The sequence below is a fragment of the Dermacentor albipictus genome, chromosome 9 (assembly GCF_038994185.2).
Source record: "Dermacentor albipictus isolate Rhodes 1998 colony chromosome 9, USDA_Dalb.pri_finalv2, whole genome shotgun sequence".
In the NCBI taxonomy this organism is placed as follows: domain Eukaryota; kingdom Metazoa; phylum Arthropoda; class Arachnida; order Ixodida; family Ixodidae; genus Dermacentor; species Dermacentor albipictus.
In genome coordinates, this window is record NC_091829.1 from 61,235,172 (window position 1) to 61,259,529 (window position 24,358).

Here is a 24,358-nt window from a genome sequence, read left to right on the forward strand (position 1 = left end):
CTCATCATTCCGATGATGGCTCAACGATTGATATGTCCGAGTATTCTCAAGTATTCCGTAGGAAACCCTATGCTTTCTGCTGTGTCCGTGTCGGGTCGCTCTCTTGCAAGAAGGAAGTATGTTAACGCCAGCTCCGCCTGCCCAATGCTCAAAACTGCTGATGCAGTTCCTGTTTCATACATCAGAACTAGCGCTCCCCTTGAACATTTAGAAGGGGCAGGCACAGTTGAACTCCGGTAAGCATTCCCTGTAGGCTCCGAGTTCTTTAGCAATGAAACGTTTCTTAATGTCGCCTTACCTGGTTCCGTATTGTAAACTTGCTGATGCCTCCACCATTCCAGCGCGGCTTGTGCTGGGCTTTTTGTGATCGATGATGCTTGTGGGCCCCAGCTGCAGGAGACTAGGGCTAACGCTGGAATAGGCGCCTGTATGTTATCAAAGAACATAAAAAAGGGCTAATTCCCAGCTCTGCAAGGCCAATTCATAGGAAATGACTTTTTTATCGTCGAGTCAAAATCATTTATTGGCAGAAGAATCCTACTGCAGTGCTTGCATATGCGGTGCAATTTTCTTTATGAAACGCGGTATTGAATGCATGCAAGACTTTGTGGCCATAAGAGAGCCGACCACGCAAGATTCTGCAATGTTGGCCTCTTCGGAATATTATTACGCTTCATTACATAGCTTGGGCAGAACAAAATATTGTTCGAAGCGAAAATGAACATTTGCGTTTCTTCAGCGCGCAAACCTTGACCCCATATATTTGCTGCATCATCAAATAATATGCGCATCAGATGCTTCACAATGTTCTTGCTCTTTTTCATCTATTGCGAGCCGCAGACATAGCCTGCTGTTGAGGAAGACAAAGAAAAAATGAGAGGATGTATTTCAGACGAGGTACTACCAATTTTTCTTCGAAACCTGTGAAATCTCTGCAGAATTAGTTGACCTGCTATGATTCATACATGCGTCTGTGAACGACATACTTGCATATCAGAAGCCGGTATCCGAATCACACTTGAGGACTCCTCTAGATGAAGTTCTTGAGGAAATACAGCCTAGAAGCGATGCATTTTTATGAGCTGATTACAAAAACAAAATTGCCCATGCTACTGGAATCTTTAGTATATGCAAGAATGAAGTGGCTTACAGAAAGGAAGACTGGTTGAAGTAATTACGAGGTTTACACACAACCATTTTAGCCCCCATAACCATGCGCAGCTCGCCCGACGCTGCCGGCGTGGCCACGCAGCGGCGTGCCATCTTTTGGAGGCGGCGCCAAATCCGCGCCGCTTAACTCATTGGCCTCTGCTTTTGAAAACACTGGTCAGCATATCTTAGCGCCGAAATTGAGTTAATTGTATGGGGTGCTGTATTTCTGTTTTCAACGTCATTATTCGAACTGACCAAGTAAACTTCAGCGTACGAGAAATTTCTGCTTGAGTGATGTTGTCAGCAGGCAAGAGTAAAAATAGGAGTGAGTGATTGAAAACATTATTCAAGACATTTGGCGAATTTTGCGGAGTGGAGCCATAACCACCCCAATCTAGGTGATGGCCCGAGGCGTTTGACATGGGTGATATCGTAGGCGTGCCGGACGCCCCAAAGTTGATCGGCGAGGTCGTGCCTGAGAAGCATGACCTCCCATAGCGCCCAGTGGTTCGAGACTGACATGTGTACCCCTTTCACCTGGGAATCCTTCTGCTCGCTCCCATTGGAATCTGAAGAAATATATTTTTAACTTCTTTGCGCAGTAACTAGCCTATGTGTTGCGGTCCTGTACAGGGAGTTGAAGGCAGGAGACTGCATTTTCTTCATTTTGATTGGTACCTCGGATGATCTTGTTTTGATCTCCCAACGATGCCCATTTGTTCTCGTTTTGTTCTCGCCCCATTCACCTCCCATCCTCGTCTTGATTTCCTGGATAACGGCTCCGGAGTTTTGCTCAACCTCTCCAGAAGGTTGCCTAGAACTGGAGATGAATGCATTGTGTGCGTGTGTATGTGCATGCGTTTGTGCATGTGCGCGCGTGTGCGTGTTTGCGCGTCTGGGTGTTTTTGCGCGTGTGGGTGTATTTGCGCTTGTGGGTGTGTTTGCGCGTGTGGGTGTGTTTGCGCGTGTGGGTGTGTTTGCGCGTGTGGGTGTGTTTGCGCGTGTGGGTGTGTTTGCGCTTGTGGGTGTGTTTGCGCTTGTGGGTGTGTTTGCGCTTGTGGGTGTGTTTGCGCTTGTGGGTGTGTTTGCGCTTGTGGGTGTGTTTGCGCTTGTGGGTGTGTTTGCGCTTGTGGGTGTGTTTGCGCTTGTGGGTGTGTTTGCGCGTGCGTGAGTGTAGGAAAAGAAGAGAGAAGAAAAGAGAAGGCAGGAGAGGCCAAGCATAGTTGCTCGGGTACGCGGTGTCGCAACACACCAAAAGCCTGCTGATGCAAACACCCCTGCGCGGCTACGTGTATTTCATGCTTCAAGCGGCTCTCATTCCATACATCCCTGTGTAGGCCATCGATAGAATATACAACATTAAAACCTGGCAGATCCCACGCCCTGTGGGAGTCGATGTTATGCGAAGCAGTGTGCGCGTAGCCTACAAAGTTGACGAAGCGACTGTGAGAGCACTGAGATGTAGGCAGATGTTTGATGACCTATATGACACACATGTCACGAATTTCACTCATGATATGACCAATCAATTACAGGAGAGCTGTTTAGCGCTAGTTCCCCTAGGATCGTGTCCACATGGAAACAAAATCCTGGAGACCCGCAGCGGAGTTTAAGCAGGCGTTAAGGACTCTCCACACGTGGGCCGATCCCAAAAATAGTGCAATGCCGGGTCAACCCGCTGCAGCAGTGAAGTTCGTCATTAAGAGGCCCACATACACAGCCTCCTTGGTCATCCTTCACAGATTGGAAAGGCAGCGGGTTTTTATGTTCGTCATGCGCTCTTATACTATACCAATTTTGGTACATACCAAGACGTAGGCAGCTGTTTCATGACGTACATGACATGCAAATCATGAATCTGCTGTTATGACCTGTCATTTCTGTTCGTGACACATTCTCGACATACCATACGAATTATTGGAGATACCAAGTGAACGAAACGACCATGAGAGCACCAAGATGTAGGAGGCTGCTTCATGACCTACATGACACTCGCGTCATGATATCCAAATTATGCCCTATCATTGATGTTGCTGATACATTCTAGTCATATTATGCCAATGTTTGTGCCTACCAAGTTAATGAAACGACCATGAGAGCACCAAGATGTAGGAGGCTGCTTCATGACCTACATGACACTCGCGTCATGATATCCAAATTATGCCCTATCATTGATGTTGCTGATACATTCTAGTCATATTATGCCAATGTTTGTGCCTACCAAGTTAATGAAACGACCATGAGAGCACTAAGACGTAGGCGGCTGTGTGATGACTTACGTTAGACGCATGCCATGATATTTATGTCACGACCGATTATTTATGTCCGTCATACACTTTTTCATACTGTGCGTATTTTTAGTTGACGAAACGATCATGAGGACTTCAAGGCGTTTACACAGACAAACAAAGAGACAGACAGAGACAGAGACAGACAGAGACAGACAGAGACAGACAGAGACAGACAGAGACAGACAGAGACAGACAGAGACAGACAGAAACAGACAGACACAGACACAGACAGACAGACACAGACAGACACAGACAGACACAGACAGACACAGACAGACACAGACAGACACAGACACAGACACAGACACAGACACAGACAGACACAGACAGACACAGACAGACACAGACACAGACAGACAGACAGAGGCAGACACAGACAGACAGAGGCAGACACAGACAGACACACAGACAGACACAGACAGACACACAGACAGACACACAGACAGACACACAGACAGACACACAGACAGACAGAGGCAGACACAGACAGACACACAGACAGACAGAGACAGACAGAGACAGACAGAGACAGACAGACAGACACAGACAGACAGAGACAGACAGACAGACACAGACAGACAGACACAGACAGACAGAGAAAGACAGGCAGAGACAGACAGACAGACACAGACAGACAGAGGCAGACACAGACAGACAGACAGAGGCAGACACAGACAGACAGACAGAGGCAGACACAGACAGACACACAGAAAGACACACAGACAGACAGAGACAGACACAGACAGACAGACAGACAGACAGACACACAGACAGACAGAGACAGACAGACAGACAGACAGACAGACAGACAGACAGACAGACAGACAGACAGACAGACAGACAGACAGACAGACAGACAGACACACTGTCAGAGTAGCAAAGCTTTACCAAAAATGCTTTGCATTTAAAAGATTAGTGAATGCGCATATGTAAGAGTCGTGTTGCACTGCTTATATTAGCTTGGAAAGCAACGAAGGGATAATTTGCGAGGCAATGACACCTAACTGTGCAACAGAGAGCATAAATGTACGTTAAAGTGGGGACACTATAGTTAGGTATGCAAGTGTTCAAGTTAGGGACACATATTTCTTCCCAGAAATTGCGTGGTGGTGGTAACAACTTTATTAACAATGTGGCGAATTCGTGGCCTGGGCCTAGGCCGCCCCCGTAGAGGTCTGGAGATCCTGTCTCCTCGCCGCCTCACGGGCTTGTTGCATGGCCCATGGTTGATTTTCGAGGTTTGAGCTGCGGAACGTGGCCGTCCATCACGCCGCAGCTTCATCTGGGGAACTGCTTTTTCTTTGCATATAACCTCACCTTCCCAAAGAATGTGTCTAAGAGATGCGTGAGCACTGCTGGATAGTTTGCAGTTATCTGCGTAGATGTCCGGATATATCCTCCTGAGATGGACGGTGTTGGGGAAGGTCTTTGTTTGTAGCTGCCTCCAGTCTACCGCTTGGGCCCTGTCGACCTTGGGGTTAGGGGGCGGGTAATTTGATAAAATAATTTGATAGTTTTGATAAATTTTTGTAATATCACAGTGAAATTAAAAAAAGGAAAGTGCTAGATTTAGTAGCAATAATTACGGTGGAAGCTTCCTCATGACGACCAACGATGATAGGGCAGTTAGCATTAAGCCAATGTAGGGACAGACAGCAGAACTGAATACACGTTCATTTACAATGTGAAAGGGAGGGGAGAGTATAGTAAGAACGCTAATCGCGTCTTCGCATACAATAAAGAAAATTTAAATAAATGCGGTTTGCTAACCTCCGGTACGAAAGATTTCAGTTTTAGCATCTCTGAATTTTAATGAACTATAGTGTTGTTGCATACGGGAATATTTAAGGCAAATTCGTTTTTGAACATTTCTACATGTATGAGTAGCACCGTTAAAATCACCACTAGTATCAGATCACTGAAGGAGGTTGCACAGGTACTGGGAGAACGCAAAATGCTTGAAGTAAGCAAACAGTGCTAATAGTCTTACAAAAAAGAGAACATATTTAGTTTGGGAAGCAGTGGTGTCTTCATGTCGAGGACTTTCTTGATACCAAAGCGCTACAATTTCGAGGTAATGGTACACTTATAAGAGGCCGCTGAGTACTGTTCTCGTTAATATGGGCTTAGGGTTGGAGGTTGTGAAAGTTTCAGAAGCCTATAGTTGGGTTCGTTTAGGTATAATCATGATCTCAGAGCTTAATTAGCTTGCCCACAATTTTGATTACCATTTCGCGACATTTTCATTAAATTTTCACAGTTGTATATTTCGTTGTTCTGCGGCTTGTTAGAACCTAGAGCTTCAATATAAATTTTTTGGGGTAGCCCCAACTCATATGCCGTAATTTTCAGTCAGCCGTAGCGGTATGCGTCGGTTGCTTGTAGCATGCTAAACTGGAGCGATTCTTGCATGTAGTACCCTTCTGCTCCTCCGGTGTAGCCATCTGAAACACCGCCATAAGTGCACACCTTACTCTGCATTCGTGCCAAACCATCATTAAACTGCAATTCTGGGATATTATGGGCCGAAATCTTAGGAATAATCTGGTCACCTGGGGCTCGTCAACGTGCGCCCAATGTACTGTACACAGGTCTTTCTGTATTTTGCCGCGATCGAAATGCAGCCACCGCAACCACCACTTTACCCATTGACGCTGTGCTGAGGCGCGCAATGGCAAAGCCACTAAGCAACCACGGTGGGTGTCTAAGCAATATCCTTGTCAACAAAGTTCAACGGGTTTAAGAGAAAAATTATGGTGCCACCAAGACGAACACACACAGTCTGCTTGACAAATAAAAATTGAGTATAATGGTGAAGCACCGATTTCAAATGCTACTGAATCGATGACTGCGTAGAATGTACAGTCTCGGCTGCTGCCCCGATCTCCTGGGAGCGTGGCTTTGCACTTCACTGATGTAATAAATGCATTCAAACATTGCTTCTGTATGAATTTGCACGCATGTGCACAAATTTCTTACTGAGGAGAGTGATAAGGCGCCTCCTGCAGAAACCGACTTGGCGGCTTTAGTGAAGCGCGTCTTCATGCGCAATAAATGCACCACTGCCACGGTGGACGTAGGGAATCTCTCCTATATTTGTTGCAAAGGCCAATGACCATCGCCTACGTACCGTCGAAGCTGTACGTCTGGTTGGTTATCGGCCTGTGCTGCGCGTTCAGCTGGCAACGCCAGGCGTCGTCAGAACAGCTGCAAATTAAAAAAAAGTATTGGTATGAGATACTTGCATCTGTGACAAAAAGTTGAAATTATCTTTTATTAGAAGCAAGTACCGAGAAACCAAAGCTCTGTTTGGTGATCGAGCTGGTTCCAATGTTTTGGTCTCACTCAGAGCCTAGGTGATGCACAGGATCCGCATCATCGAGGCAGTATAAGTAACAATTGATAATTATTGGCCCCAAGGTCTAGGCGTGTTCCAATTAGGCATTTGTAAAAGTTTGAGGAAGTTCTTTTCACTATACCCCAGGTTGATTGCGACAGAATTTTAGGAATGTTCATTGTTTTTTTTGGCATTTCTGTTCAAGGTACTTAAGGACTGAGTGACTAACTGTGATATAGAGCAGAGAACTCTTGCTGCGTCGGCGGTATCCACAGTAGATTTTCTCGTCTCCTAATCTTGCCCCCCTCCCCCCTTTTCCCTTTCGCAAGTGCAGGGTAGCCAAACGGGCTCATTGTTGGGTAACATCGATGCCTATCATTTACCATATCTCTTTCTCAGGCGTAGAATAAAGGGTACCTTCGTGCCTAAAATGCTGCATTAAAATTTAGTGCACTATTCACAGGTAAGTGTTGCTCATGCACCTCAATATGCGAGACTGGAACGACGCCTCTATTTCTTGCAAGAAGGAAGGAGGGGCTTCTCAATAAATGTGGCCTAAATCAATTCTGTGCTGAAGTTGGCGCTTTGGTCAAGCCAATTTCAACTTGTCTTTCGTAGAATGCAAGGCCACACGAGTTAAATAGAATCGGCAAGCAATCAACCTAAATGGATTAAACTATACGTTGTGGAATAAATGAATGTGCTAAACTCATTTTTCGCAACAATAATGATACAAATAAGTCGCCAACACCCTGGTAACCCAGTATTCTCGATGAAAGACCTGTACAGAATATTGCCAGCACTAATATTCTACGTTAGGTTTGATAAATAACTTTCTACTACATTAAGCATGTTGCCTCGAAATGCCCGTTTCCGAGATCTGTCGCAAACTTCCGTAGGGCCAGGAGGGGCGTCAAGCGTTTGTGACATCAAGAAACAATGACAGAAAGAACCGTCTTTAAGCAAAAGCTTTACTGATGTAAGACATAATCCGTATGAGGTGGTCAGTTGTAGGTCGGCTGTCTTTAAAGCATCGTTCATAAACGTCAAGTAGTGCGTTTCGTTCAAGATAGTAATTATCATCATCATCATCATCATCATCATCATCAGCCTGGTTACGCCCACTGCAGGGCAAAGGCCTCTCCCATATTTCTCCAACAAACCCGGTCATGTACTAATTTTGGCCACGCCATCCCTGCAAACTTCTTAAACTCATCCGCCCACCTAACTTTCTGCCGTCCCCTGCTACGCTTCCCTTCCCTTGGGATCCAGTCCGTAACCCTTAAGGACCATCGGTTATCTTCCCTCCTCATTACATGTCCTGCCCATGCCCATTTCTTTTTCTTGATTTCAACTAAGATGTCATTAACTCGCGTTTGTTCCCTGGCCCGATCTGCTCTTTTCTTATCCCTTAGTAATAGAAAGTAATAGAAATAGTATTAGAAAGTAATAGCCCACGATTAATCCTCTTTTGTAATAGATTAAACGAGCAGTTTCATGACGCCATAAGCCACTAACTTGCCATAGACGATGTATCCTAGCCCTGTTTCAAGATGGAGACATAAATAACCATATTAAGTGCTATGTAAATTTATATTGTTGCCCACATGGTGTTCAAAACTGGTGATAGAGCAACTTGCGTATCAGCCTGAATGTGTTTTATTATTGCGTACATTGTCTGACCATTTCCCGGAGCAGACATCTCACGAGGTATTTAGGTCGTTCCACTCTAGGTAGGGCATGAGTGTATATAATGTTATGTTGATGTCTTTCGTGGCGAATGCTTTACCTCAAGCAGAAAAATTTCGGCTCGTTCTCAATAAAGAGGCAGCCACAGGAGAAAAAATTACAGCGAGAATAAGCCAAAGGGGGCTATGTGCATTTTCGCATCAATATACTATGTGGGATTTGGGAAGTTCATCCGTAAGGCTCGGAAACTGTTTCGCGAATTTGGTGGTTAGGAGGTATGCAAATGGAAGTGACTTTGACCAGCCTGTCGAGCAGCAGTTTTCGGACAGCAACAGTTTCAAAGGTCGTTCGGAGTTGTAATTGATGGCTGCGAATTTAGTTGCTAATATAGCCACACAACCCGACGAAGTGAGACCATCGTCGTGGCCTCTCTTAAAAATGACATCGCCTTGGAAAGTGTGTGTGTAGATATTACGTGTATTTCCTGAACAGACAGAGCTTTTAAGGATTGATAAATTATGGGGTCTTACGTGCCATAGACACAATTTGATTATGAGGCGCGCCGTAGTAGGGAACTTGTGTCTACCAGGGGCTCCTTAATGTGTACCTAAATCTGAGCACACGGGTGTTTTCTCATTTCGCGGCTATCAAAATGCAGCCGCCGTGTTAAGAACTTAATCCCGCGATCTCGTGCTTAGCAGCCGAACACCATAGTCACTAAGCAAACACAGCGGTTCGGAGCACTTATACACTAAGTTTCTAAATAAGTTGTTTGACATCTAAATTGTGTAGAAGTCTCTTTACATTCCTTTGCAATGTTAGTGTGTTCATATTGCAGAATACATTTGTGCTGCCTGTCTAATATAAGACTGCTAACTTAGCTTACAGAGTCCTTTTGTTTCTATATGACGCAGGGTTACTGTGGGTTAAACGGTTCGAAGTGAAACGGTGGTGCCGTTCGACTAGGAATCGTGTTCAGCGCCCTTCTTGAAAGCGGTGGTTTGGCAACGCCTCGCCTGGAGTGACAGTATCTTTAAATGCCACAAACCTAGAATTTGATGAGGTTTTGTTGGATGGTGGTGCAACGCTGGCTGCACCCGCCGAAAGGGCTTGTTGTCCAACATTAGGCACATTCTTCGTGGGCAAGGCTGCTGCGGCATTGTCCCTTTATGCACCGCATCAGCATACCCTATGGTATGGAGAAATGAGCCGTCTTCTTGCGTCCTTGACGCGTATTCACGCGTCTTTGAAATGTCTTCACGCGTCTCTGAAACCTCTTAACGCGTCTTTGAAACCTCTTCACACGTCTTAGAAGTAGACGTTTTCTTTTGCTCTTACAGTTGTGATCTATTTTTCTATTTTCTATGTGGCATAAAATCGGGAGTGAGAGTCCCGGTCACCGTCGCAGTTCGCCCACTGGCTGGGTTGCTTTATGTCAAGAAATATTTTGAAATGGTGGCTCACCTCGCGGTGTCTTTTGTAGTAAACGATAGTTTCTCGATGCCAGCGTGGCTCGTTCTGGGCCAGGCGTGAACGGGACTAGCGGTGGACACAACAGGTGCGTAGTTGGTGCTTCCACTGTCAGTGGCATCTGCACCGTCCAAGAAAACAGCAGAGGTGGTTACCCGTCGCTTTGCAGAGGTCATTCAAAGAGCATGAAAAATAAATGGTGGCATGCAAAACGTTTTAGTTGGGCTTTAGGTGTAGGGAGGGCTGGCTGCTGTGTTGGCGTGTGCAGTGCACTTTTTCTATCCGGAATTCTGGGATTCGGAGCTCAGTGAACGAAAAAAATTCACATTGACGTAAGAGACAATCACGTTGAAATTAATAGAATAATAATTTTTCTAAAAATAAATACGCTGCAAACAATACAACAGATTAGAACACGACCATTTTCAATGCGAAAGACGACAGGTCATATTCTTTCAGTGCGCTACAAAGGTCAAACCTACTTTTTCCAATTTCAAGCAAGAGGTAGTATTCGATGCTTCAATAAGGTTGCAAAGATACTTATGTTAAATTCAATAAGCAGGCTTTGGCACACGCCAAAACTTCCCATTACCAAGAAGGACGCCTCTCGTTATTGCAAAGCTGCTTAGTCAGCAACGCGCAAAAGAAAACTTCAGCTCGGAGGCTTCTGTCTATGTGCGTGGGAGCAGGGATATTATTTTTCTCGGTCACGCTTGCACCAGATTTGATGCAGGCCATCGAATGTGAAAAACAAAGAATGAAATCTTGTAACTTTCATAAACTAACCTATTGTTGAGACGGTGAGTGTCTATATAAAAAGTATTGAATGCGCTAAAATTTGTAAAAAAAATGAAGCTCTCAACTGTGTAATTGGGCCATAAAAACGATATGATAATCCTGGAAAGTAAATTGACTAATACCCGTATATTGAGAAAAATGATACGCAGTGGTCTGAGCTTTACGACAATGTTGTAGCTAGGACTTTTAAAAAATGCCCGGAAACATTTGTCATTTCCGTAAATTCTAGATTCACAAAGCAAACTCGGCCTGCTATGCTTGTTTTAGGATGGGAGTTACTAAATTGTGTAAGTTGTGTTTTAAATTTTGGGGAACTTGCCAATTTCCGGGAATTCTGGCATACCATCCAGGCCCTAAATGCGTAATTCCCTTACTGAAGTCACTAGAACATTCTCCAATAGAACGAAGATCCTTCATGTCACTCTAAGAGCTGTTACTAAAAGCCTTTTGGCATTTTACATGTTGAGCATGTACATTTCAAATGTTCGCCGAGCCGAAGCTTCCTATGAAGAAGAAAATTGTTTCGAAAGCATGGGGGCTGCAGTGAAAGGATGACTGCCGAATGGTGTCATGAACTCGGATGTTGGCACTTTACTATTGTACCCCGATATCCACTACTTTATATACGTGGACGGGTTGTGTGCATAAGTGCATCTGCAGGTACTGCATACCGCCCATTCATTGTTTGCAGTAGACAGCCTGATCGGGTCGTGGACGAAGAAAAGGTGACAGAACAAGTCTAAAAACTCCATTCATGCTTGAATAGCCAGGAAAACTATGTCATGATAAGATGAACGCCAGCTTCAACCCATAGAGAACAATTCTTCAAGAGCCTGGCCATCCTATGCATATATTTACTTACGTCTGTAGCTGATGTTCCTAGGAATGCATTTACAGTTAGCCATGCATGTTTAGCAACTAATTACAAACAAATATGGCTCTTATCCACTGCACGCCTTCGAGACCTTCCACACTGATTAAAATAGGCCATCCAATGCGTATATGTGAGGGCCGTGTTGCGGGCATAGGATAAGGTGGGAATGACTTGCAGAATTACAACTTGACAGGGCAGTATCGTTGGATAAAATAACCGCTACAATCGCGCCACGCACTGGTAAACATAACGACCGCGTGTTTTCCAGCATATTAATAAGGTGTGGCTGGTTTTTCGTAAGGTAGACAGAGAGCTCTCACAAGGTTCCTCTCACAAGGTTTGGCTGTTGTAAATACACAAGCACGGCTCGTAAATTAAAAGGTCTCTACCACGTGTGAAACGTATAAGCGGCTGCTTGGAAGGAAACAGTTGCAAACAGTTGGCCACGTGCCCTTCATCTGGAAGAGGTCGCGGAAGAGGTCGCTGAGCAAGAGGTCGCGGCATCGAATCCCGGAGACAGCGGTCCCATTCCGATGGGGGCGAAATGCGAAAACACCAGTGTACTTAGATTTAGGTTCACGTTAAAGAACCCCAGGTGGTCCAAATTTCCGGAGTCCTCCACTACGGCGTGCCTCATAATCACAAAGTGGCCTTGCCACGTAAAACGCCATAATTTTAGTTTCATCTGGAAGGAGCGCCGGTTTGAGATAGCTGGTCAAAATCCCACTAACAAATGTACATGTGTAATGCTAACTGCTTACAACAACACCGACTACTGCACGAGAATTAGGTTGATCATCCAACGACGGAATACCAACAAATAGATGTGTCGTACGAAAAAAAAACCTATCGGAATATATAATAGAGCAGGGGCTCGTCACGTTAACATGACGTAGTCCCTTTGCGGAGAAGGCAAAGAAGCAACACCGCTTGAGGACAACATTCGAGGCAGAGAGGGAGATTGTCTGGAAGCAGTAACACTAGCCTGCTGACGGCACAGTAGCACGACAGCTCGATGTCATCTATCCTCTCCCATAACGAATGCACTTAAATAATTGTATTACCGAAACACTCCCTTCACGGCGCATTGGCAATTTACTGCCTTTAATTTAAATTTGCAATGGCGCCCGGTAAGAGGCCCTTCAACGACAGGATCCTCAAGCAAGCATTTAATGTGAAGAATAAAACATGCGGTTGGCTTGCTACGCATTGGTAAGTTTGTTACTCTGGCCCCATTCCAACACGACATCCAAGACATATCGAGAAGCGTTCATTGCCTTTACGAATGAATTCATCGTGTTGAAAATGAATTGATTCGAAACTTGAGGCACTTAGAATACGCGTAGTGTTGACTATTAGCACTCAACTCATCTGCATGAATTTCACACTACGACTGCACATCAGCAACTGACTTGGGGACGCTAGTAAGGCGTCCGTATGACCTATAAATGCACCGCCATCAGGATCGATTGAAACGATGCCTCCTCTGTTAGATGTTAAGCATCTTCGCGAGTAGTGTCGATGGTTAAAGGCCATGCCATACGTACCATTGACGTCAGTGGCATTGGTCTGGCGCTTCAATGCCTTCAACGCGTCATTGATGTACTCGTCAATATACCTGAAATGAGACATACATATTGGCTTTGGCCGGTGCTCCTAGTTACGGCAGAATATACCTGGACATTCTTTTTGCCAAGCAGAATTTGGAACAAGGGAACTGCTTCTTTGTTAATGAAGGGTAAACCTGTAATGTATCATTTTATGAAAAGCATAACTTCCTGGATGGCATAGGTGAACGGCGCACTCTTAAATTGCGTAATTTCTTAAATCACGACATGAAACGTGAAATATAGGAAAACAACGAATGATGCTAGAACCATGACAGGAAGATGCTAAGTTGCAAGATTACGATATAATTATGTAGTGCCATCCCCTTCAAGGTGACCATTTTAGACTACGTGCGTATAGCTCTACGACGTCATGCGAGTCAACTGGAAAGCGCTAGTCATACCTATTGTGACAGGATGGCCGCACCATGAGTAGCATGCGGAAATGGTGGGTGAGAGCTTAAAATTATGCTTTGGGTAACGCAAGGTTATGTTAGGTTTGGCTGCATTATATTAGCTCTCGTACAAGGGCCGTGCCAGTCGGCCGAATCAGTCACCCAGCCGCGTCCGCATCAGCTGTGCCAGCGTGCGACCACGCATCTTAAGATTTGCAGTCGGCAACTGTTCTCGCCATTTCACGATAACTTTCGCACGCTCTGCCAACGCGGCCGTTCGCAGTCGTGCCAAAATGACATCGCCGTCGCGGCGTCCCGGTAGTGCTTTCCGATTTGCCTTAACCTTTCCTACAAATGAACATGGCGTTCACTTTAAAGACATATAGCGTTTTTCTTTAGGCACATCTTTTATATCTCCTGAAAAACAAGTAACAGCGAAAAGTTCAGTAGTGTTCTCACTTAGTCACACATCTCTTGCGTGTTTAGCAAATGGTACTATTTGTGGGATGTTTCGTTGGGCTCAACTGCCGCATTCGTCGTTCCAGCCAAGAACGTCACAGCTAAATTCAAATTGTCGCACACGACTACATCTACATCGACAGAACTTGCAGCTCTCCATGCCGCTATGATGTACATCACCGAAGAGCCAACAGAGAAATGGGTCGTATTTTGTGACTCTAAGGCAGCCCTACACAGCATCAAGTCCGCATTACGTCCCAGAACTTACGAGCAAATGACATCTGAAATCAGGGAATTGCACCATCATGCTCTGGAAAGAGGACACCACATTATATTTCAGTGGATCCCTGCTCACTGTGGCATCGTCGGCAACAACCTAGCTGACAAGGCTGCCCAGTGTGCCCACGAGGATACCAAGACGCGTCCAACACCTTTGGCGAGTTCGGACGCTGCCAGAGAACTCCGCCAACTTGCGCGCAAGAAGTCTCAAGATCTCTGGATTTCAAGTGGCTTCAATTGCAGATTACGTCAACTGGACCCCACGCTACGGCTACAACTACCATCTAGCCTTTCCCGCGGCGAAGCAACCTTGTTGTGTCGCTCGTGGCTGGGAGTGGCGTTTACGAACGCGTATTCCTACCGTATGGGAATGGCCGAGAGCCCGATGTGCGAATCCTGTGGGTGTGCGGAGACCATCGAGCACCTATTGTGTACCTGCCCTCGCTACGATGTCCAACGCCTCTCTCTGCGGGCAACTTTACGCAGGCTGGACTCGAGACCTTTCACCGAGTCAAAGATACTCGGACCGTGGCCACACCCGTCACTGGCTCGAAAAGCGATTCGTGCACTAGTGCAGTACTTGAAGTGCACGGGCTTAACAGACCGTTTATAGTGTCCTTGTGTTTGGTGTCCTTCCCACACGTACTCAGTGTTTACTCTCTCCCTTTCTTCCGCTTTCTATTGCCCTTTCCCCCACCCCCAGTGTAGGGTAGCAAACTGGATGCTGTTCTGGATGACCTCCCTGCCTTTCTTATCCTTGTTTTCTCTCTCTCTCTCGTTGGGCTCCTGGAGTGTGCTCACTCGACCGCCAACGGAAGTGTGACGTACTGTTTCATTTATTTATATCCTTGTGTTTCACGTTTCAAAAGCCTGATTTTGCAATAACGAACTCTTGGATGGGTCACGGAATTTAATTTCGCCCCCTGGGTTTCGGTAATGCGCACGTAAATCCAAGTTACGGAGCTTTCTTACGTTTCACAATGTCTGGTGAAATGCCACTGCGCCTGGAATATCACCCGTGATGTCGAGCTAAGCAGCTTAACATCCAAGCCAGTGGGCCACTGCTAGAAGTGTGCGTTGATCAAACGCAAGCTAAATTACACACACACAATATATATATATATATATATATATATATATATATATATATATATATATATATATATTCTGTCCTTATTTTGTTCCGGGTGCATGTTCTTTGGTATGGGAGGTATTACCAATCTTTCCTTCGTCTCTCTCGGGATGTCCATCTTGACATCGTCCTGAAAGTAGTAACCTATGTCTAATCTCTCTGGGATGTGTCTGCCTGCTCTAGTCTTAGAGCGGCGTTCATATTGTGCCCTACATTGCGCTTCAATGAGCTCGTCTATCGTGTTGTGTAGGCCTAATTGCAGCAACTTGTCCGTGCTGGTGCTGATCGGTAGTCCTATGGCTAGTTTGTATGTTTTCCGAATGAGGCATTCTAGTTTGATCTTTTCCACAGCCTGCCATTTTAAGTACGGTGCCACGTATTATTATACTTCGAAGGCCTGTATTAACCTTATCGTGTTTTCCTCTTTCATCCTGCTATGTTTATTTGTTATCCTTCTGATTAGCCCCATGATTTGTGCTACAGTTCCCTCCAGTCTTCTGAGGGTTTCTCCGTTGTTGCCCTTGGCTTCAATGAGGAGCCCCAAGACCTCGATCCTATCGACCTTGGGTATGGGTTTCCCTTCGGCCGTTTTTAATTGTATCTCCTCTCTATGGGTGAGATCGTCCCTGTAGTTGCCTGGTTTGCGACCTCTGCGAGTCAGCCAAGTTATGTTTTTTTTTTTTGCACAGCAAACCATTACGAAAAGTAAACAGTGTTGTTCCTGCTGGCTGACATGCGGCTGCCCGTAGGGGTTTCAAAGTAAGGTCGCAAAGTTGCTCGCTCTCGAAGGTACCCAGGTCTGGAAAGTCGGAGATGGAAACTAGGTAGTCATCGAAGTCATTATGCTCAGCTTTAGCGTGCGGCAAAGGGAGACGGGATAGGCCGTCAGCGTCCGTGTGACAGCATCCGCTCTCTTTGTTAACGAAAAAGCTTTACTCTTGAAGGTGCAAAGCCCAGCGAGCCAACCAGCCTGACGGGTCACGCAGCCGGGTGAATGAGTGAATGATGGTCAGTCACTATCATGAATGCGCGGCCACGTAGATACGGGCGGAACTTCTGAATGGCGAAGACGACTGCTAGACTTTCGAGTTTAGTAATGGTGTAGTTTGTCTCCGCTATTGTATGTGCTCGACTAGCGTAGACAATCAAATCCTCAAGGTCACCGCAGAGTTGAAAAAGCACAGTGCCAACACCCACACCGCTGGCGTCAGTATGCAGCTCAGTTGACGCCTCCGGATCAAAATGCTATAGAACAGGTCCAGAAGTCAACAAAAATTCCAGCTGTTGAAACGCCGACTCGCACTTAGCAGTCCTCATTGCAAGTATTTGCGAAGGAGTGAGTGAGAAGGAGTGACGTGAGCGGAGAGGGTAGCTGTGCGAAATTCTTGATCAAGTGCCGGAAATATGAGCAAAAGCCCAAAAGCTTCGCAGATCTGTCGCCATGTGTGGCTGTTGGAAGTCGCGAACCACTGCTATCTTTTCGTGGTCTGGTGGTATGCCGTCTTTGTCGACCAGAAAGCCTAATACGAGGGCTTCACGCTCACCGAGATGACATTTCTTCGAGTTTAAAATAAGGCCAGCTTGCTGGATACAGTCAAGAACACCGACAGGTGCTGATTGTGCTCGTGAAATGACCGGCCGTAGGTAATGACGTCGCCTAAATAGCACATGCAAATTTCCCATTTGAGTCCGTATAGTACGTTATCCATAAATCGCTCGAATGTCGCTGGAGCGTTGCATAGGCCAAAGGGAACAACGTTGAACTCAAAGGGGCCGTCAGTTGTGACGAAGGCGGCCTTCTTGTCTGAGGGGTGCATGGGAATTTGCCAATATCCTGACCGTAAATCAACAAGAGAAATACGACGCGGACTGGAGGCAGTCAAAGGCGTCGTCTATTCGTGGCAGGGGGCACACATTCTTTGTTACGGTGTTTAGGCGGTGATAGTCCACACAGAATCTCAACAAGTTTTTTTTACTAGGGTCCCAGGAGCAGCCCAAGGTCTATAGAATTCCTGGATCACTCCTTTCTGTAACATTTCTTTGACTTGCTCGGCGACGATTTTTCTCTCTGAAGGTGAAACGCGGTAGGGCTTGTGACGAATTGGCGTCGCTTGCCCTGTATGGAAGTGGTGTTGCATACGAGACGCTGGAGGTGTATGGGACGCTCGTTGGCCTTGAGCAAAATCAAACAATGTGGCGTAGCGAGCGAGCACTCCTTCAAGCAGGCACTGCTCACTAGAAGACAGCATTGTCTTCCTCACCATTGTCAGCGTCGAATGTTCCGACGCTGACAATGGCTTGCTCGTCAATACTTCCCAGTTTAAGTCCTAGCGGCAATCTTATCGATTGGGTTGAAACATTCACTGTCCACAAACGAATACAACCATCAGTGGTGACAACGAGGGTGCGAGAGACTATCACATTTTTCTTGAGCGCATTGTCATAATTGGGCTCGGCTAAACCACAAAAACAACCTGTCCGAGAGCCAGAAATATGGACAGGTTCAAACATTCCCGCCTGCGGGGGCAAACACACATCTTGCGACACGTCGAGAACGTCGGCGGCATCACTGGTGTTATCTGTCATAGAAGTTTGCACGTCGCGGCGAAGAGAAATCGCCCCGCTTCCACAATCCAAAGTTTCCCCCCCACTCACGCAAGATATTAATTCCTAAAATAATGTCATGCGTTGTACGTGCAAGCACAGTAAAGACACTTTTAAATGTCTGGTCCCCTATTGTAACTGAAACAGAACAAACCCCAAGTGGGCGTAACAAAATATATGGGGGTTTCTTCAAAGTTCAGCACGCAGGACCCGACATAACATACGCAGGAAGTAGACGACGAACTTTTCGGAAGACTTATTTAATAAACGTTTTCTGCTGGCGGACCAGCCTTCCTCAGAGTACAGTAAGGTACTCTGACGTAAAGTACTCTGACGAAAGCTGGTCCACCAGCCAAATGTTCAGTAGTAAGCCTTCCTAAAAGGTCGTCGTCCCTTTCCTGCGTCTATATATTCATATGAATAGATACTTTGATCGAAAAACAGGAGGCACTTCTCTTTATCATGGTCATAAACAGCCGCAGCCACACTGAATCGAAGTCGTCCTCGAAAACGCCCAATTCGATGTGCAAACAAATGTATAACTGTTAAAGTCTGTATTCCCGGTTGTTCCTGCGGCTGACAATATCCAACGAAACTTTCACAAGCGGGAATACTCGCGCAGGGATATCGTTGCAAGTGCCTGAGGCTCCCTCGCCGCCTTCACGGCTTGTACCCGGGGTTGCTTCTTCGATGAAGGCAAACGCGGGACGCGTTTGCCCACCGCTTCTTTGTTCAGTCATGGCTGGTGACGACGCTCCGGAGCACTAGCGTCTTTCTGAGACAGAACTTTGCTGAATGATCGCGCATGCGCAGTCTGTGCCAAGAATGAGAGAGCCAGTAAAACGGCGGGCACTTGGGCAACTCGAATGAAATCGTAAAACCCATCTGGAAAAAAAAGACGATAGAGTGCACCACTATGTTGACGCTAAAGTATTAATATTTGAACACTAAACAAGGCGCCCCGGCGCCCTGTGCTGAATTGACACCAAATCATAAAACAAACTTAAGCAAAGCCCACGCCCAGCCAAAAACCGTAGACACGAACATGTGTTTATTATTATTTGATTCTTTCAGGAGTAGTCCTAATTCTTCTCGGGAGATATTGGCAGTCGTGATGAAATTAGTGAACAGACAGAATGAACAATAGGTGACCCAACGTTTATACGATGGCGAATCAGAAAGTCTTTTTCTCTATATAATTAGGCCAAATTACACCTGTAAATGTGAAGACAACTAATGTGAAGTCAACATTGGCTTTATCCCTGGCTGTGTAGCTATTCGAGCGACGATTGACGTTAGACATCCAAGGCACGTATAAGTGACGCCAGTGCTCTCTATTAGCACAGTATCACTCCTGCTCGCTTCAGTGTGTTTTGGGGGTTACATAGAGCCTCCACGTAATGCTACAGGACAGTTTCTTGCGACATTGCCTCATCCCAAAAGTCTTTTCCACCCAACCATGTTCGAGGAACATATGCGTAAGCGCCCCGAGGCCGCTTCCACTCATACGGCTCATATACCTCAGACCCTTCTTGCTGCCCTGGAAAGAAAATTATTTACCGAACGTAAACGATAGGTGCTCCTAACCGACAAGCGACGTTACTCGAATATAATAACATATTTCATCTACAACAACCAACGTGTAGTTCCTGCTGCACATGTGACCAGCTGGCACCACGTTACAGCGGTCACCGTTTTCGCTCCAAAAAGTTATATGGGTTGTGTGTGCCAGAATTTCCTTCTTCTAGTATGACAGGCCCTGTCGTCAATTTGCCTCGTTATCCACGAGGCACTGCTGCGTGAATTGCAAAGGTCCTGCGCAAGGAATGGATGTTTCTCATGTGTTTTCGCCACCTCATTATTTTACTAGACAATGCTAATCCCTCCATATGACCAGAGGAACATTCCTGAACGGAATTGCAAAATCTTGATGTTTGAACCGTGCAGACAGGACCACATTTCTCAACGATATTTTGCGGTACAAGTTTAATGCTCGACATCCTCAGCTGCCGTGGGAAGGAAAATTTCAAAATACGTGCGTACCTATCGCGTACAAGAGAAGGAATTTATTGCGGCAAGCAGAGTTGATAGGACATTGAAGTTGACTACACGCGGGAATTCTGTACGTCACCCTCATGAAGTGAATCTACGCGCGTTGTTCTATGAGGTTGTTTTGCGGTAAGAACCGAACGATTGCATCAGTAAATGCCTTCTTCGGTGTTACAGCCTTCGGAGTTGCCTCAGACGACGAGCTTGCTCTGGTCATTGATTCACGTGATTCACGTTTATTGATCGTAAAAAAGCTAAAACAACGAAATGCACCTGTAGTAAACGTTGTCCTTCCAGAAAACTTCGTTGTTACTGGCTCAATGACGCCTTGCATCTGCTTGTCAAATGATGGGCCTTCCCAGGAAGAGCTTACCTTTCAGACAAAGCATGCGTTTTCTGAAGTATGTAAAAGCAAGCTAAGTTTCCCTTTTTTTCAACTTTGTGCGCCTCAAATAGGGGCGCTTTATTTAGATTCATGTTTTGCCGATGCATTTACGGTGTTGAAAATCGAAGCAATTCATCCGCACAGCTGTAACCTAAAGCTTGAAAGTATCTTGCGCCGCGCACGTGCGCACCCGGTGATGCCCATAAAAGTTATCTGCGCTAAAGATTTGTTTTTTTGGTGGTAGCAAATTTTCATTGGAAGCAGTCTACAGTGATGTGCCAGCTTATGGTTAAAAACAGGCTAAGGAAAAAGAAATTACGCCCATCCAGTGCACATGTTGGCATTGTGTAAGGACAGGTGTGTGCAGGATGAAGTGTAAGACTGCAATGACAGTGTAAAGTTGACTTCTGTTTTTCTCGGTTCATCCTTGCGCTTGTGGCGTAATGGAAACTGCACAACGTATGCGTGCGAGGTAACTTGAAGCACGTCCCTATTGGGTCACATTGCAGGAGCCATAATTAACCACAAATTCCGGAATGGTTCACCTAAATATCTTCAGTTCAAAAACAAAAAGACCACAATTGCATGGGCTCACCCTGAACTGTCTTTCGATGTGGTTTAGGCTTCATGAATGCCTACTTGGCCTGCGCTTCGACCTATATTACTGCTCCTGGACATGTGAGACGTGTTTGTCATGTTTCTGTGTTTATCCGTGCCACACGCTACGAATCAAGAACATGCGCCAAACCGTGGACACCGAAGCCAGGTTGATACCCTTGGGAGGGATGACGCCATAGTCGTAAATTATGTCTCACACTGAGCACTAGTGAAGTGAGGTGATACATGAAATGATGAAATAATTAATGAAGCTCTGACATGCTGCTCGGCGAATGCCCGAAGGGTTACATCTGGCTAGTTAGGCCGACCGACGATGCCGCCAAGACTCAAGGCCAGGCCACCAGCTGAGGAAGCGAGGCACCGGTGGGGCTAGCACCCCGGCCACCTGTCTCCATTGACCAAATCAGGACTTCGAATAAAGATTTCTCTCTCTCTATCACCATGATTCAATTCAAGGGTGCACGAATGATTGCTTAAAAGCCTTAGTTGATTATTGCACAAGTAGGCCAGTTGAAAACGCTGCATAATTAGTGTGCTGGAGGCAAGAGAAGTGTTCTTCGAAGATTAGAGAAGCTGTAATAGATCTTAAGGAAAAGTTTAAAATTGTGGAATTTAAGGCGTAGAGTTACACTCATGCTCGAAGTGTTTACCAAGATTATATGCATGATCTTCTAGGCTCCTGCCTCAGTCATTCATCAGGGTCTACGGATGAGTTTCCTGCCATTGGGAACTTGTTAGCCCATACCAGACTTGCATCTATTCTGTGCAGGACCTTATGCTAGAGAGAAGCTGCCTCAGCTTGTTCTCTAGGTTGTCCTTGCGTCGTTCTATCCTTTGACTTACCTTCTTCAATTCGATAAAATTTTACGTGTTTCGGTACCGACCAAGTGTGCCCAATGCTTTGATTTGCTTTTCTCGCGTATCTTCTCAGACCTCATTTCCTCATTCTTGCATGTGTTTTATGGCATCAGTAATAAAAGTGCTAAAGTATGCTATTGCATCGTCTATGCTGTTTGCTCATCTAACAACGAATCAGACATGATTTTTTTTAAGTACGACCAGTTATCCGAAGCTAGCTTCAACATAGGAATATGCCGAGGACAGGCGTGTTGCAGCATTAAAGTTGACGCTAGTCTGATGTGTTTATGGCCTAAAAAGATATAAAATTCCTTTCCAAGTAGGGAAGAAGCCCAGACGGGCCAAGTGCCTTATCAGCAGAACAATACTAATAAAGTGATACATTAAATAGATGCCCTCCTCTTTATTAATCACTCCCCGTAGGTTACGAGAACTTGTTCCGTGAGCTTACCTTTGGCATCGCAGCGAGAGCCTCGCTACAAATAGTTGAGCATTCACCACCAGCATTCACTCACCGGCCATAAAAATTATTGCCAATAATACGCATTTGTCTTGAAGGTAAATATGAGGAATTATAACCAATCTATCATTAAGCATTACTTGTAGTGACACTGATTCGAGGGGTTTTTAAGTTGTGGAATATAAGTGACAGACTTGTCTGCACAATTATTGCCGTAACAGCCAATGAGGCAAAGCCATAGTCGCGGTATCTTCAGATGCCTATCACCGGAAGTTTGATTGTTCAGAGTTTAAATGCCTCTCCTGGACTCATATATACCTTAAGCTTGTATTCAAATAACAGTTTAGTATGATCATCAAAGGGTTAATTAGCCCTCACGCATTGGAATACATTATCCGCAACGTCATAGTAGTACTGAAAAAAAAAGTAAAGAGTTCCACGCGTCACAGTAGAATTCAAGTTTTTGTCCCCTACCTTTTCTCTTCACCAATTCTTTTTTTTTTGGGGGCGATCAAGTGAACGATGCCGGCTATTCGGCACCAACGGCTCGAAAGTTGTGTGCCCGCTGAGTGCCCGCTGAGTGACCGCGCTTGCACGCTCTTCGCGCGCGTCTCTGGATTCACCTGGAGATGGGAGGTAATGTAGCCCGACGGTCCCGGAGTCGCCCAGCTCTCTTATAGAATGGGCGAAGATGATTTAACCAGTGCCACAGATCACACTGCCATGCAGAGGCCGGGCAAGTGACGTTGGCCTTTGGGACCCCCCCCCCCCCTTTACGGACCTCCTCCCAGATGACGCCAACAATTAAGGCTACCTCAGCTGCATCGAAGGGAACATCTTAAGTAGTTCACGTGAGACTGTTATAGGGGCGTTTCGGAGTTCGTCGGAGCTTATCGTGTTTGAATTTTTCACCTCGGCGGGAGCACCAGGCGACGATGTTGCTGAGTGCGCTATTCCAACGTCTTTTCAATACCTGTGACATCCGTTAGGAATATTGGAATGGTTTTGGCTGGTTCACGTATCCATCCTGTGTAAACCATTTGTTTAAAACCGCAGCGCGGAAGAACGCTTTCCTCTCGGACATCTGTGGGTCGAAGTGCCTGTATTTCTGCCCCGAGGGTCACGGTGTTCTCGTTCGCCATCCCTTTTCAACTTCGGCTGGCTCCTTGGGCATGACGCTCGTGAATGTATGCAGAAATGCACTGTGAAACTGCAGCTCATCAAAGATTCAATTGTTAAACATAGTGGTTTTCCAAAGGTTTCCGGCCAGCTTTCCAGATCTCCAAATGGTGATCCACTAATTATCGGTGGCTTCCTTGGCTTTGCAGCACACGTCACTGCGGGTGACACGGGCACACTCACTGTGGCATTTGTCGGGGTCATGATCGTCCTGGTCTTCTCGGGCAGAGGTCCGTACTAAAGCGGCAGGCGTAGTCTGCGGCTAGCTCGATCCTCCATGGCGATGTTGACAATGTTAACGCGACAGCGTTAAGGAGCTCGTGTCCCAGAAAAGCTGGTGTCGTTGGTGTCTGTGTCGGCGGCGTTGGCCATGAGCGAAAAATCCCGGAAGGCAATTCATAAATAACAACTTCCGAAATGGGTTGGGTGGCAATCGAACCAGGGTCTCCATAATGTGAGAAGGAGACGCTAACACTCAGCGACGAGTTCGATGGCTCAAAGCGGGACAAAAGCGCCTCTAGTGAATGCTGCGTTGCCTTATAAACGTTCCATAGAAAGTCATACGGCGGTTTATATCGGTTATTATGAGCATGTAAATTACAGAAGTCGGAGTTAAACGACTAGCGAAGTCCGTTACCGCTACAATTCTTCTGCGCTTGGCGCACACGCAATGCCATCTTGCGGCAAACTCAGAAGACCCCCTCCTGGCAATGTACGTCGCT

General features: G+C 46.0%; 3 protein-coding genes and 1 long non-coding RNA gene across 10 annotated transcripts in view; 1 reads left to right on the top strand and 3 right to left on the bottom strand.

The window, feature by feature from the left end:
- LOC135919788 (uncharacterized) overlaps nucleotides 1-24,358 on the top strand; it is a 379,293-nt gene that overhangs the window by 180,810 nt on the left and 174,125 nt on the right. The window lies entirely within an intron of this gene.
- The window catches only part of LOC135919774 (zinc finger protein ZFP2-like), a 150,261-nt gene that overhangs the window by 58,706 nt on the left and 67,197 nt on the right, over nucleotides 1-24,358 (bottom strand). The window lies entirely within an intron of this gene.
- LOC135919794 (zinc finger protein 391-like) overlaps nucleotides 1-24,358 on the bottom strand; it is a 154,469-nt gene that overhangs the window by 18,155 nt on the left and 111,956 nt on the right. The gene's annotated exons all lie outside the window — the stretch shown is intronic.
- Nucleotides 825-22,457, bottom strand: LOC139049781 (uncharacterized). The gene is made up of 5 exons (XM_070525585.1): nucleotides 22,449-22,457; nucleotides 11,968-11,996; nucleotides 4,298-4,325; nucleotides 2,134-2,242; nucleotides 825-850 (listed from the first exon to the last, which is right to left on the bottom strand). Exons 1-5 carry the CDS (start codon nucleotides 22,455-22,457, stop codon nucleotides 825-827), a joined length of 201 nt encoding a protein of 66 aa, XP_070381686.1.

What these genes read in the sequence shown, in the direction of transcription:
- LOC139049781 (XM_070525585.1), bottom strand. An exon ending in AATTTACGAGCCGTGCTTGT is followed by an intron (nt 4,326 to 11,967) that starts GTATTTACAACA and finishes TTTTTGGTAAAG; the next exon opens with CTTTGCTACTCTGACAGTGT. An exon ending in CTCTGACAGTGTGTCTGTCT is followed by an intron (nt 2,243 to 4,297) that starts GTCTGTCTGTCT and finishes CACACCCACAAG; the next exon opens with CGCAAACACACCCACAAGCG.